This window comes from Drosophila novamexicana, unplaced genomic scaffold, assembly GCF_003285875.2.
Source record: "Drosophila novamexicana strain 15010-1031.04,08,12 unplaced genomic scaffold, DnovRS2.1 tig00000644-arrow-pilon, whole genome shotgun sequence".
Taxonomy (NCBI): domain Eukaryota; kingdom Metazoa; phylum Arthropoda; class Insecta; order Diptera; family Drosophilidae; genus Drosophila; species Drosophila novamexicana.
Genome location: NW_020824814.1, coordinates 1,679,883 through 1,693,168, shown reverse-complemented (window position 1 = coordinate 1,693,168; position 13,286 = coordinate 1,679,883). Strand labels below are relative to the sequence as shown.

The 13,286-nt window shown below is 41.0% G+C and overlaps 1 protein-coding gene across 1 annotated transcript; it reads right to left on the bottom strand.

Annotated features, from left to right (window-relative positions):
- Positions 1-2,846: 2,846 nt before the first annotated feature.
- Positions 2,847-13,178, bottom strand: LOC115762892. The gene is made up of 2 exons (XM_030705267.1): positions 13,119-13,178; positions 2,847-3,515 (listed from the first exon to the last, which is right to left on the bottom strand). Exons 1-2 carry the CDS (start codon positions 13,176-13,178, stop codon positions 2,847-2,849), a joined length of 729 nt encoding a protein of 242 aa, XP_030561127.1.
- Between the last annotated feature and the right edge of the window lie 108 nt (positions 13,179-13,286).

The window sequence follows — 13,286 nt, the reverse complement described above, 5'->3', positions numbered from 1 at the left end:
AAATAAAAGCTTGAAAGTGCCTCAAAATTACAGGCACACTCTCTCCAAAGCTGTCTATCCTCTCTGCTGTCTATTTTCATTTGTAATCAGTTAAACATGTGATAAGAGTACTTGATAAGTGATAAGAGTTATCCGGTTTTTTTCGACAAATGTAGCGCACACAGCACATAAAAATCTTCCGAAACCAGTTTGACTAAGATAGCTTCTTAGAGAGTCGAGTTAGCCTAGAGACCAGACGGATTAAGGGGCATGATTTAAGAACTTCGCTTGGTCTTTTTTCCTCAAGCAAAAGTTGATTACAAAAACTTCTTTATTTCCCTTTGTTAGGGTATACAAATACGAGCAAATACGAGCTGGAAGCATGCGAGGAATAACGAGCACATGTACACCCACACACTAAAAGAACCACAAACACACACACACACATACACACACACACTCGTATAACGCATGCAGTAATTTTTGCTCATTTTAAAATGTGTGTGTGTGTGCGTGTGTGTGTGTGTGTGTGTGCTGCTCGTATTTGTGACAGGCGCCTGTTATGCAGAAATTAAATTCATAAATATGCAAAAGTTTAATAACTTTTCAGACAGAGCTGTCAAAGAAAGCCAAACGTTGAATTTTCCCAAAAAAAAAAAACTCTGGTAAATGAATACTCAATCGCATGCCTTTTGTATTACAGTTACAATTTTCTTTATTATAAATCCTGGAATTTTATCAGCTGCCGATGAAAGAACAAGCGAATTTAATACCGAACCGAAACTTGAATATCTCGTTGTAATATTGCGCTATTCTTTTTCACTCTCTGACAAAGTGTTAACGATAAATGAAATTGTGTAAATTTGAGGCAAAAACAAAGTGATTTCATTTAAAATTGGCCTCAAAACGGAACCAGCGCTCATGAACCAGTTTATGAACTGAATCGAAATGCGAGTCTTTGCGCAAATATTTGTTGCGGGTTTTGCATTTGCCAATTTTAGCCGTAAATTGATATAAATTTGTGAAAATTTAAAAATATCATAAATATGTTGACATTTCGTTGTGCAAATATGTTATTAAATTCTATTTTTATATGACAGTCACTAACACACACAGCTAAGCATATTGTGGTCCCTTTAGCAAATGTCCTTCCGGCTAGTGCTGAAATGTTTGACTCTGTTGCTTTGATTTCAGCTGTTGTCTGACATTTTGCGATATACGCATTTTAATATGCAATAAGCGGGCTGTCAGAGACACTCTTCGACCGCAAACCCAGTCCCTCGCAGTTAGCCCCAAAATAATTGACTCTTTATATCTGATTCGCTTAGTTGGACACAAATAACACGGCCTTTATCAACACAAATTGTGCGATACGAACTTTGGATTGAAAAAATGTGTCTTTGGAGCAAATTTAATTTAATTTCATGCAATTGATTTAATAATTAAAAATTGCTTCACTGCGTGGAAAAAATGTCAGAATGCTGTTAAGCTTGCCATTATCTGCGATTGCTTGCCGATTTATCCTGGCCGCAGCTGCAGCAGCAGAAGCAGAGGCAGCAGCGGAAACAGAAGCAGCAGCAATAAGCCAAAGTAATTTATCTTGAGTGTGCACTTAATGTTTCATGTTGTTGTCGTTGTTGTTGTTGCTGTTGTTGTTGCTGCTGTTGCTGCTGTTGAGTCGAATTATCGCGCAAGTGCATTAATTAAGCCTTAAAGGTCGCTTTGGCAACGCATTGCCATGAATAGCCAGTAAGTCGGCAGGCAAATACATACACAAATACATACACACACTCACACACACACACATACATAAATACATAAATACATAGATATATCAAAGAACAGCAAACGCTCGTCATGATTTTCATATCGTATTGCTGCAGATTTAGCTGCATAGAAAATTGTACATAATTTGCGCTAATTGGTGCTGTAATAAAGAACCTTTTTATTGACACTAATTTCCTCAGCTCGTTGCCTCGCAAAACTCAAACTAATCAACAAGTGGGCGGGGCACTGTGCGCATTAAACAGCACGGCGCAGAGGGCACAGTGCGTATACGCAACGTGCTAAATGCTTTAGTTGTGTGTGCGTGGCATAGAAAGGGGTTAACATAAAAGCCAAAACCACTCGCTGAGCTGCGTGTATCATAAATAAATTATGTTTGATAATGGCAGCAAACATACGCGCATAAATAAACTTGTGTGGGAGTCTCTTGATAGCGCTTGATTTTAGGTTTTTGCCTGCATCGATTTTGGTTTATGATATGCTGTAATTTTTGACAGAGTATTACAGAAAAGAGTTGTTGATGCCCACATTAGAGTTAATTTAAAGCTTTTTTAAACTCCATCTTACGTTTATATTTTAACACTCAAAATTTGAAACAAGAAAGTATGAATATATTTAGCACACCCTTGTCGTACAGTTTTGTAAATATGTGAGAATAGTGAAGCTTGTAAATGCAGAGTTTGGTGAAAAATATCTTGGAAAATAGATTGCCATACAAAATCTCATTATTCGATCGTTTCTTTCTATAAAGACATGTAATATTCGCTCATATTTAGAAAAATAGCTAAATGTTAGGCTTGGTCTACAGATCTGGATAAAGGAGAGTTGTTGATGCAAAAACTGTATGATATAGCGATCCGATCCAGTCGGTTCCGGCAAATGTACTGCTTAGAGCCTATAGACAGACGGGATAGTCAAAATTATGTCAGATATAGTTTATCTGGTATCTTCAGCTTCTTCAATAGCTTTTATAAGGAGTTGATAATTGCAATAAAAGATTCGCTTTATTCAAAGAAAAACATTAACAAGAATTCGAAAACAAAATGAAAATCAAATGAAAAATTTGCGTTCAAGAAGAAAATCTAAAATCTGTAACGGCGAATGGCGCGATATTGATAGCCATCCTTGGTGAGGACCGAGCTCTCGCCATTGGCAGGTCCATCGGCGACGACATCATCGCCCAGCGGCGGCAAATACGCCTGGGCTGATTCCTTCAGCTCGGCGGGCATCTCCACGGGCTGCTTGTAGTGATAGCCGTCGTCGCGCAGCTCAGCTGTGGGCACATCCGCCACACGCACATCGGGCTGCACGGGCTGCTCCTCGGCTGGTGGCGCATCGGTTTCCGGCACGGGCGCCTCGGTGCTGGCCACCGGCTCCTCAGCAGGCGGCAGATACTCGCGTGCCACCTTTGGCTCCGCAGCGGAGACAATCGCCTCGGTGTCGTCAGCCAAGACTGCAGCTGGATTTGGGGCAGCCGCTGTTGGTGGCAGATACCTGTTGCTTGGCGGCGGCAGATACTGTGGAGCCAGTGGCAAGTGGGACACATCCCGACGATTGCGATGACGCAGCTTTAGGCGGCGCACGGCGCGATACTCGTAGCCTTGCTCGTCGGTGGCAGGCAGATACTCCGTTGCCGGCGGCACGTACTCCATGGCAGCGGCATCCACCAGCTCGGAGGTGCCTTGAGGTGCGGCCAAGGCGGCGCTGGCCACAGCGGACAGGGTGAGCACACTGCTGAGCGAGAAGAGTTTCTGCGAAATTTAAGCCACGAAGAGCGAAAACAAATGAAAATGTTAAAAGGGTTACAAGTAATCCTATATGCCTGTCGTCAATTCGTTTTTCTAACCATTTTTTTTTTCGTTTTCCTTCACGGATTTGGGTTAACGGCGTCTGGCAATTAAAAGTTGCTCGGGCTGTTTGATGGCTTTGCTCTAGCGAACCGCCGAATTTATAGCAAAAACTTTGACGCACTTCAGCCTTGTTGGCCTTTGGCTCAGCTCCGGTCAGCTCCAGTTGCAGCCTCCAGCTTCGGTTCAGCTGAGTTCGCTTCGCTTCAACTTAATTAAAAATCTTCAAATATATATATATATATATTTTTTTTTTTATTTTGAAAAAAAAAGCGTCTTTTGACGCTCTTTGTTATTGTTGCTCTGGGTGCTTTCGAGTGCCACTTGAGTCTCGGCGCTGCGTGGTCAGGTCTTCAGCTTGAGATTCATCTTCAACTCCAAAGTGTCCAGGTCGCTTTAAATCTTCCAATTGTGCTTCGGCCTTTGGCTTGCTTTAGTTTTCTTTTTTTAATGCCTGCAATGTCAAGTGGCACACGTCGTTGCGCTTGACCTTTCTAGTCGCTGATACGCTGTAATTAGAGGCGTTTAGGGTATATTGGGATGCCTGTCACACACATTTTTGACTCGAATTATAAGCTTAAGCAGGGTATCTTTGGACAATGGACTCTAGTATTTGGTTCTTTATTTTTGCCTTCTTCTTATTTTGCCTAATACTTTCAGGTAGTTCTATAAAACAGAGCAGCTGCCAGTCGCTGCTACTTTAAGATATATTCCTTATCTTATTTTCTGCCTGTGTAATATGAGTTGCTTAGTACAAATAGAGTATCTTGCAGTCGCTACAACTCTTGAGCATGCCACTCAAGTTGGTGTTAAGAGTATAAGAGTGTGGCTATAAATTCAAATTTACACAGCATCTAACAGTCGGGCTTATTTTGTCCATTCCATTTAGCTTCTTTTTTACTTTTAGCCTTAAGTAGTTCACCTTATTTTGAGGTGTTAATTTGCTGTCAGTTGAAGTACTGCGGAAGTACTACGCTTATTTATAGGCCTCGCATTTGGGGCTATTGCCTCAAGAGCTCCATAAAACTGAAGTGGGCCCCCCCTCCCCCTCCTCTCCTACTCCCTCACGCCCTGCCAGCAGCTGGCTCATTTGTAATGTAAACAAATTATAATATATTAAATATGCATTGCGAATCCGTTTGCTGTCGTGTCCCCTCTGCCCGGGCAGCTATCAAAATGCAATCAGAGACTTGTTGCGGAAATTATTTATTGATTAAAATATATCATGGCAGGCGCTTGCCCAAATAAAACGGCTGTTGCCGACTGGCTGTTGGCGAAATCTGAATTTAAATTCCAGCCAAAACTCATTAAATAATCATAAATATAATTAAACCCAAACACAGATAAGCACACACGCACACACACTCATACATATGTATTTTTTTAAATTACAATTTGCATGCAAAAAGTTAAAAAAAAAAAACAAGTAAGAGGTTCTAGTCGGGAGCTCCCGACTAGGCTATACCCTGAACCCTCTTCTTCCAACATCAAATGCATATATATATATTCTATTTTAGAAGCTATATGTCAAGTTTCTTGACTCTAGCTCTTATTATTTACCAAAATTGCCCAAAAAATAGGATATCGATATAGATTTTTATCGATTGCTTGGAAACGGAGTAAGTTATCGATTATCGGAAACAAACTCGATCTGGCACTAGGAGCATCTTCATCTAAAAGTGTCTAGCTCTTATAGGTTCTGAGATCCTTGCGTTCATACATACGGACGGACGGACGGACGGACCGACGGACGGACAGACAGACGGATATGGCTAGATCGACTCGGCTATTGATGCTGATCAAGAATATATATATACTTTATGGGGTCGGAGATGCTTCCTTCTGCCTGTTACATACATTTGGATTTTGCTCAAATACAATATACCCTTATACCCATTTTCAATGGGTTCAGGGTATAAAAAAAAGAAGCGAACTATGGATATTTCACAGCTTGTTGCGGCTTTTATTGAATTGTTAATGAACTGATTGAACAATTGTGTGGCATATGGACGGTGGGCTGTGGGCGTGGCAGCTGCAATTTGTCTTTTTTTTTTATTTTTAATTTTTAAATGCGAATGCATGCAAATGAGCTGTCAACGCACTGGGAAAGTGAAAAGCTGTACAAAATCCCGGCCAGCTTAATAAAAATATACAGATCTATAAACTTCTTAAAAGACTCGCAAACAGCTTTGCCTGCTTCCACGTAGTTGGCGAGTAAATCATTCCCGTTTAAGGGGCAGCAACAACTTTTCATTCGCCTAAAAGTCGACTATAGAATTTTTCCTTTCTCCGACTTGTTGCTGGCAAAGTCGTAGAGCACATTTTTGCTCATTTCATTTGCTGGTCTTGCCTAAAAGGCACTCATCTGCAATATTTTATGTGCCCAGGTTTGCGTGTGTTTGATTGTGTGTGAGACGAGAGCCTGTTGGGGGCGGGCATAATTTATATGCCTAGATACACACAAAAAATAAGCGGCAAAGCTTAACACTAGGAATGAACGACAAGACAAATACCTGTTAATTGTATTAAATACTTGTATAAAATACTTATATATCCCTTTTTTCGGTTTTTGAGTTGACTTTCGCAGGATATATTATCCTTGTAAGCGATTATTAGGTGAATTGGGAACATACTCTAAGACTCTACTTCATCTCTTTTTGTATTTTCTCCTGCTACTTCTATGTAACTTTACTACTTCTTTTAGTTTCTTTCTACTGCTTCTTTCTATGCTTCTTCCTTCTGGAACTATTCCTTTCATATGCTCATTCTAACTGTCCTGCTGCTTAAATTTCTACTTCTACTTCTAAATTTTTCGCATTTTCTTCTACTCTTTCTGCTCCATCTAATTTGACTTGTTTTGCGACCTTCTATTAACTTTAATTAAATGAAGATTACTCTTATACTTCTAGACCAACTTCTTCTTTTAAGAAGGGTCTTCTTCTACTTCATCTCTTGTTGTATTTTCTCTTTCTACTTCTATGCATCTTTCCTTTTTCTTCTATTTCCTTCTAACTCCTCTGCGTCTTCTTTCTATACTACTTTACTCTACATCAACTGTTTATTCCTGTTCTTCTTCTAATCATAATCCTTCAACTTTTTTGTTCTACTCTCCTTTTAATTCTATTTCTATTTTACGTCTACTTCTTCTGCTTTTCCCTAGAATATTTATCCACCACGTAATGTTCCTTCTACATCTACTTCTTCTTCTGAAGTTAGCTTTGATCCTTGTCAGTTTCTTTTTCCTCTTCTTCTGTCTGTAACTTACAATAGCTCAACTTTTCAATAGTCTCTCCTGCCCACTTTCCCTTCCTACAGGGTATAGCGACAACAACAAGAATAAGCGAATCTGTTGTGCTATAAATTGTGTGTGCCTCATTGATTTTTGTGCGGCTCTTGACTTGTGATTTTATTTAAAAGCGATTTTTATGTCTATCTTGGCAATTTCCCCCTCTCTCTCGCTCTGTCTCTCTCTCTCTGTTGAGGTTCAATTTACATGTGCCACAGTTTGTGGCTGACTGCTTTTGTGTAGTTGTTGCGATAAAAGGCAACAGCTTAAAGGAGCTCCCAGCGGCTCATCGACCATTAGCCGACTGTAAAGTTAACCTGAGCTGCTGCCGCTGCTGCTGGGAAACTCTTTAACAAACTGAGCTGGTGCCTGGCCGCGGGCGGAGCACAAGTTAAAAATGTTTGCGCGCCAGTAGGAAAAGGGCAGCTGGCAAACAAAACAAACCCTGGGCCGTGACTGAGGCCAGGTCCTGGCACGGTTTATGCAAATGTCGATGCTTGTGTGTGTGTTCAGCACTTGTCCGAGTTGTAGATAGCAGCCGCCGGCGCCAGTCGGCTTGATGCCGCATTTATTAGGTTAAAATATTTATATATTTTAAATAGGCAGCAAAAAAGGAGCAGCAGGTCAGCAAAAAAAAGGGGCTGCGTCTCGATATCGATTCGCCAAATCTATTTACGAAATTTTAAATTGCTTCTTTACAGCTGCTGTAAAGCGTTTACATAACATGAGAATCCTTTTTGGGCTAACAAATTGCTGCGACAAGGACACGCATTTGCCATCAATCAATTTATTGCGCATACGCAGAGTAGACTACAGCCGCACTCCTGCTGCTGCCTATTAATTGGACTATAAATTTAGTCAGCCCACAAAGTGACTGTCAGAGTTGACAGCTACATTTAAATGCACTGAACCGAGCTTCAAATCACATGGGTGGCATAATTAAGCTACGGCTTGTTAACACGCCTCATAAACAAGACGGACAGCTAATGTGGCAAAAGTCACTTTTCGGCTGACAGAGCTATTGAAAAATTGATGAGCTGCTGGAATGGGCAATGATAATATTAGATTGACATCATAAGACATAAATCCATGAACATTTCCCGCCTTGCGGCGCTTTGAGTGGCTGTCAGTAAAAATAAAAATTATATATATGGGGCGAAAAATATGATTGGCAAAGTAAAAATGTCGTTGATGCGGAAACTGTGCCGGTTCCCTCTCTCTGACACTCGCTCTTTCGCTTTTTTTTTGTAATTTTTCAAATAAAAGTCAAGGAATTACTAAGGAGATTTATAAAAATTGTCATAGCTTTTGATTCACATCTGTAAGGCAGTAGGAGGTGTTTGAAAGATGACTTGAAACTCATTCACATTCTTGTTATACCCTTGTAGAGTGATTATAATAATATAACACATTTTACCTCCTGCTGCGATGCAAATTCAAGAGCCCTTCTATGCAATTCTCATAAATTCAAGTAAGCCTTTCAGGCTTTCGTGCTTTGTTTATAAATATAACATTAACAAGCTGTGGCTGATATCTAGCTAAATTTATCTCTGCTTATATTCTTAATCCATCTCTTTCCAGATTTTACTCTCATCAGTTTTCTATTTATGTACTTTGAGTGACAAGTTTATATATTCACATATGAATTCTCCGGGTAAGTGCACATTTACTGACGTATGTATTTATATTTAAGCAATAAATGTTATTGCAACTGAGAGTTGAGCGAAAACTGTCATTTCCAGCAATTTCATGTCAGCCACAACGTCTATAATGCATGTCCCTGCCCAAATTCGCCCCCTTCCTCCCATTGACGAAGCATAAACACATATTAAGCTGTTAGAAGCAAACATTCGAATGAAAAGCGAGCTGCCAAAAAGATGACCATAAATATTTATAAACTTTAAAGAGACGCAACGAGTCCTAGTGCCAGAAAATCGATAACAGTGCTTAGGCTTCCAAAGGCAGGAAAACACCTGCCAAATGTAGTCTCCCATCTGAGCGCTCATTCCCTAGAGCGCAGGTGCTGTTGTCTATGCATGTTTAAAATTCAATTTGAATTCACGCAGCCAGAAAATGCGTGTTAGTCGAAAGAAAAAAACAAAAATCGAAGCTTAGCAATTATAACAGCAGGACACGCGGCACAGTATTGAATTTCCCGTGTATAATTACCTGTAATTTGTATGAACAATATTAACATAAGGTACTTACAAAAATCTATTTATAGTCAATGCCTCGATGTGAGCGAGTAAACATCATGAGCTGCGCGCACAAAAGATTTGGCCTCAAGGAGGGTTATCCCTTTTTTGCCTTTGCCTTAAATATTAGTCCAATTAGCTGCGCAGTCGGTTGTAATAATTAACTCGAAGTCTGCCAAATTCGTAGCCTGGCTTCGAGCTGCTCAACGTTGCGTATGCGCAATATTCACATTGCGGCTGACTTTGATGGCTGACTGGGGTTTGTGAGGGGGCACGGGTGAAGGGGCTGCGGTCCAAAGAAAGTCATATTTCATTAAAAATCAGGTAACATGTAGCATATGCCAGAGGGGGGAGGGGAGGGGGGGGGGGTGTCGCACCTGAGGCACTGTTAATTTCCCCAGACACCTTGCAGCGCGTTTTTCGCCCATGTTGCAGCTTGTAAGAAGCTGCCGCAGCAAATGAAAATGGAAACAAATAAAAAATAAAACCCGAACGGGAATCAAAGAAAGTCGCAGCACAACCAAAGTCAACATGAAGCAACAACAGCAACAGCAGCTGCGGCAGCAACAATAACAATTTGATTTTTGTTTGCTTCGCCGTTTCGTCAGACGGTTTTGTTTTGTTTGTTTGTTTGTCTGTTTATTTGTTTGGCTGCGTGTCCTGTGTTGTCCTGTTTGCGCTGGCCCGGCAATTCGCCTGGCGCCGAGCGAGTCTGTGGCTATTTAATTTACATTTAAATTTCTTGTCAAGTTGCAGCTGCAGCACAAAGTTTTATTTTCTTACGTTTGCGGGTTCATTGGATAGCACACAGACAGGCTAATGACTCCATTTCAATTAGACACAATGCGAAGAGCGGCAGATATCTCAGGGGAACTCTAACGATTTATGCTCCTTAATTAGGTTTCCATTTTGAAAATCGGATTCGTTGCGGCCTGGGCCTGGGCTGGGCGAAGCATCACATTCGTCTCGAATTTCAGTTTTTTTCATCTTCAATTACTTTTAATTATTCGCCATTTGTTTTCGTTTTTTATACCCTGTAGCTGAAAAGTTTTTTTCAAATGCATAATGTGCTTTTTAAATGTATAAATGCACGAGTAAAGCTAAGTATATATATATATATGCTCGTTCTGTAGGAGGAGCTGAGTCGATTTTTGCCATGATTCGGGACAATATTTTTACGTTATGGAAAGTTCTTAAAATTGCCGCTTATGTATATTTCTTTTATATTATATTATATTTATTATTTATTTATTATATTTTGTTACACTTGCTGGGAGGTGTAGGGTATTTCGTAGTCCGGCACCTTCAACTAGGTCACTTTTTTGTGCTGTCGTGTGGCAACTTTTTAATACTTAATATGAAATAATTGTTCCACTGCAGCTACAACAGCACGAAGGCAACAACAAAAGTCTTGGCGCTTAAATGAGTTTCGTGTGGCGTTGACTCGAATTCAATTTGAGAAGGACACCGAGTGCAAACACACAGGATATTCGGCGAACACTCTTGAGAATGACTCCTGTTTATTTGTTTGTCTATCGGTGTGTTTGTTGTTACAGTTGTTAGTAGCCAAATGGCTTTCAATTAAAATTGTATCCAAGCAGCAGTTGTCGATTTAATTAGTTTGCAAACTGATGTATGCTTATAAATAGCTGCCTACAGGGTGTTCACTTAAAAACAGGGTGTGCCCGTTTTGCGGCCTGGCTTCAATTACAATCGGATTACGTTTTAAAGTTATTTTTATTTCTTTTCTGATTATGGTGCTTTCAGCCAGAGTACGGGGTGCCTGCTGGTTGGTCACAGGGTGCCTACAGGATTGTTACAGAGAGCAACACAGGGTGTTTTACTTACTGCTGTACTTACTGCTCGTTGTTTTTGATAAAGGCGTGGCTACAGGCTGGTTACAGCGCACACAAAGGACCAGCATAGCAATCGTACAGGGTGCTTCGGCCTGACTAGAATAGCTCAAATGCACACTTTGTGACTATTCTGTTGAATGGTAAAACTTTCATGAAAGAAAGAATTCCGTATATATACAGGGTGTCTAAGTGTAATGGCTACCACAGGGTGTATGCTGACTGTACACAGGGTGATTCAGTTGAAAAACTACACAAGTAATGACCAGGGTTGCAGGGTTACACTTATTAAGATCAATTGTACGGCATATCAGCAACAGGGTGCATGCTGACAGCATACAGGGTGCCTCAGCTTAAAAACTACGCAAATAAGGGACACAGGGTGTCTCAGGATGCACCTTTTTACTCACTAGAATACAAATTGCATTATTTAAACCTATTAAATTCAATTGTTGTCAGTAACAAGGTCAGTCCTGCCACAGCTTCCTGATGTCCCATTTTTCAACCTTCAGCTATTTTTGTGCTCGTTTCTAGCTATTTAATTAACTTTTGCCACACTCAAACAAAACAATACAATAAATACTTGTATACTATAGATAAATGGCCATTGGCTGGCAATTGTTGTCTTCTAGTTGCCGTTGCTGTTGCCCTTGTGTTGTGTTATGTCCTGTTCCTGTTCACAATTCCGCCAGGATTCATGTTTGAGTCCAATTTCAGTTTCAGTTCTTTGTGCTTGTTGTTCGCCTCGCTGCGCATTAAATTGAGCTTAATTGGAAATTACAATCCAAGTGCCATTGTTGTTATTATATAGCAGCAAAAGAGCAATCACACACGCACACAGAACGCACACACATGCACAAAACACAATACACACACACACACGCTGAGCGTACTTACATATGCATTACATAAACTGATTCTGTTGAACGCGGCTACCTCTCATGTTAATATAATTAGTTTTGGTGTAAAATTATAAACGTCAACCGTTAGCATTAACACACATTACACACTCAAACACACACAGGCACACACACACATGCACGCACATTCGACCCTCACCGTAGCTTTAGCAGCTTAAAGGAGTAAAATGAGCAAGTTTTGTGGCCAAGCGCTCACACATACATAATCACATATACACTATACAAACACACGCTCATAGCATATTCACGCACACACACACACTCACACACTCACACACACCGAGCCCTTTGTCCGCCTGCCTGTTGAATCAATCCCCGCGGTTTTTGGGCACGATCGCCCTCGCAACCTCTTCCGCCTGCTGTCAGCTCGTGCCAATAGGGTAGCAAAGCCGCAGGCTATATCCGTTCAATATTTGTACAATTTCCTCTATTTGCTGAACAGAACATTTTGTTGACGGCCACCGTCAAACCACATTCCCCTAGCCCTTGCCACACCATCCCTTAAGCCCAGCTGCTGATTATGAAAAATTTACATGTGTTGCTCAGTTTTGGGCTAGAACGCCTATTTTATGCCCTTGTAGAGGGTGATACTATTTTATCAGGCAGACGTCTTCAGACCTTTAACTTATATTTATATTTATCTATAAGGCCCTATCAAATCGGTGTACTATATCTATGGGAACACTCGATCGAAAAGAAACCTCAACAAGGGTATTTAGTCTTCGTTGTGTCAGAGACAGCTGTTCCTTTTCATTATTTGTCGCTGAAAATAATGCTCAAATAACTGTAAAATTATTAAAATGACAGCGTATACGTATTGTGTGCGCCTGTGTGTGTGTCGCTTTTTAATTATTCCGCGAGTAAATTGCGTATACGCCGCATATCACAGAGCAGCTAATGCGCCCAATTTCGAAGTTCAACTAAAGTTGCGACGTAGTCATAAATATTGTGGGCCATGCCACCCTGTATGCACAGGGTGCCACAAAGTCTGCGAGCCGTAACACCTGCGCATTTTCACGCCGCTTTACGCCAAAAATGTTCCTAATTCTCTCAAGATGTTTTTTGTCTTGACGAGCGCACAAAAGTGCATTCAACTGTGCGTGAAAATGTGCCTCGGCGCCAACAACAATGCCCGAGGTGGGGCTCCAGTTGGCGCCGAAGTGGGGCGCTGCGGCCAACAGTAGCGCGTCCCAAAGAGTTGTGGCAGACTTTTGAAGTTGCCACAAAATTGTGTTAACTTTTAAGCAAGTCACTTGATTATTAAGTCGCCCCGCGCCAGGAATGTCGGCCAGTCGCTCCACCGCCTCGCTCATTTGTCTTCCACGCCCGCTGACCTTGGCTTGATTTGGGCTTACCTACTGTTCGGTCTTACGGTCAACGCGTTGAAAGTTGTCGACAGCGTTTAGCGCGTAATTGAGACA

What these genes read in the sequence shown, in the direction of transcription:
- LOC115762892 (XM_030705267.1), bottom strand. Translation starts at nt 13,178, where the DNA reads ATGAGCGAGGCGGTGGAGCGACTGGCCGACATTCCTGGCGCGGGGCGA. An exon ending in CGGGGCGACTTAATAATCAA is followed by an intron (nt 3,516 to 13,118) that starts GTGACTTGCTTA and finishes TAAATTTCGCAG; the next exon opens with AAACTCTTCTCGCTCAGCAG.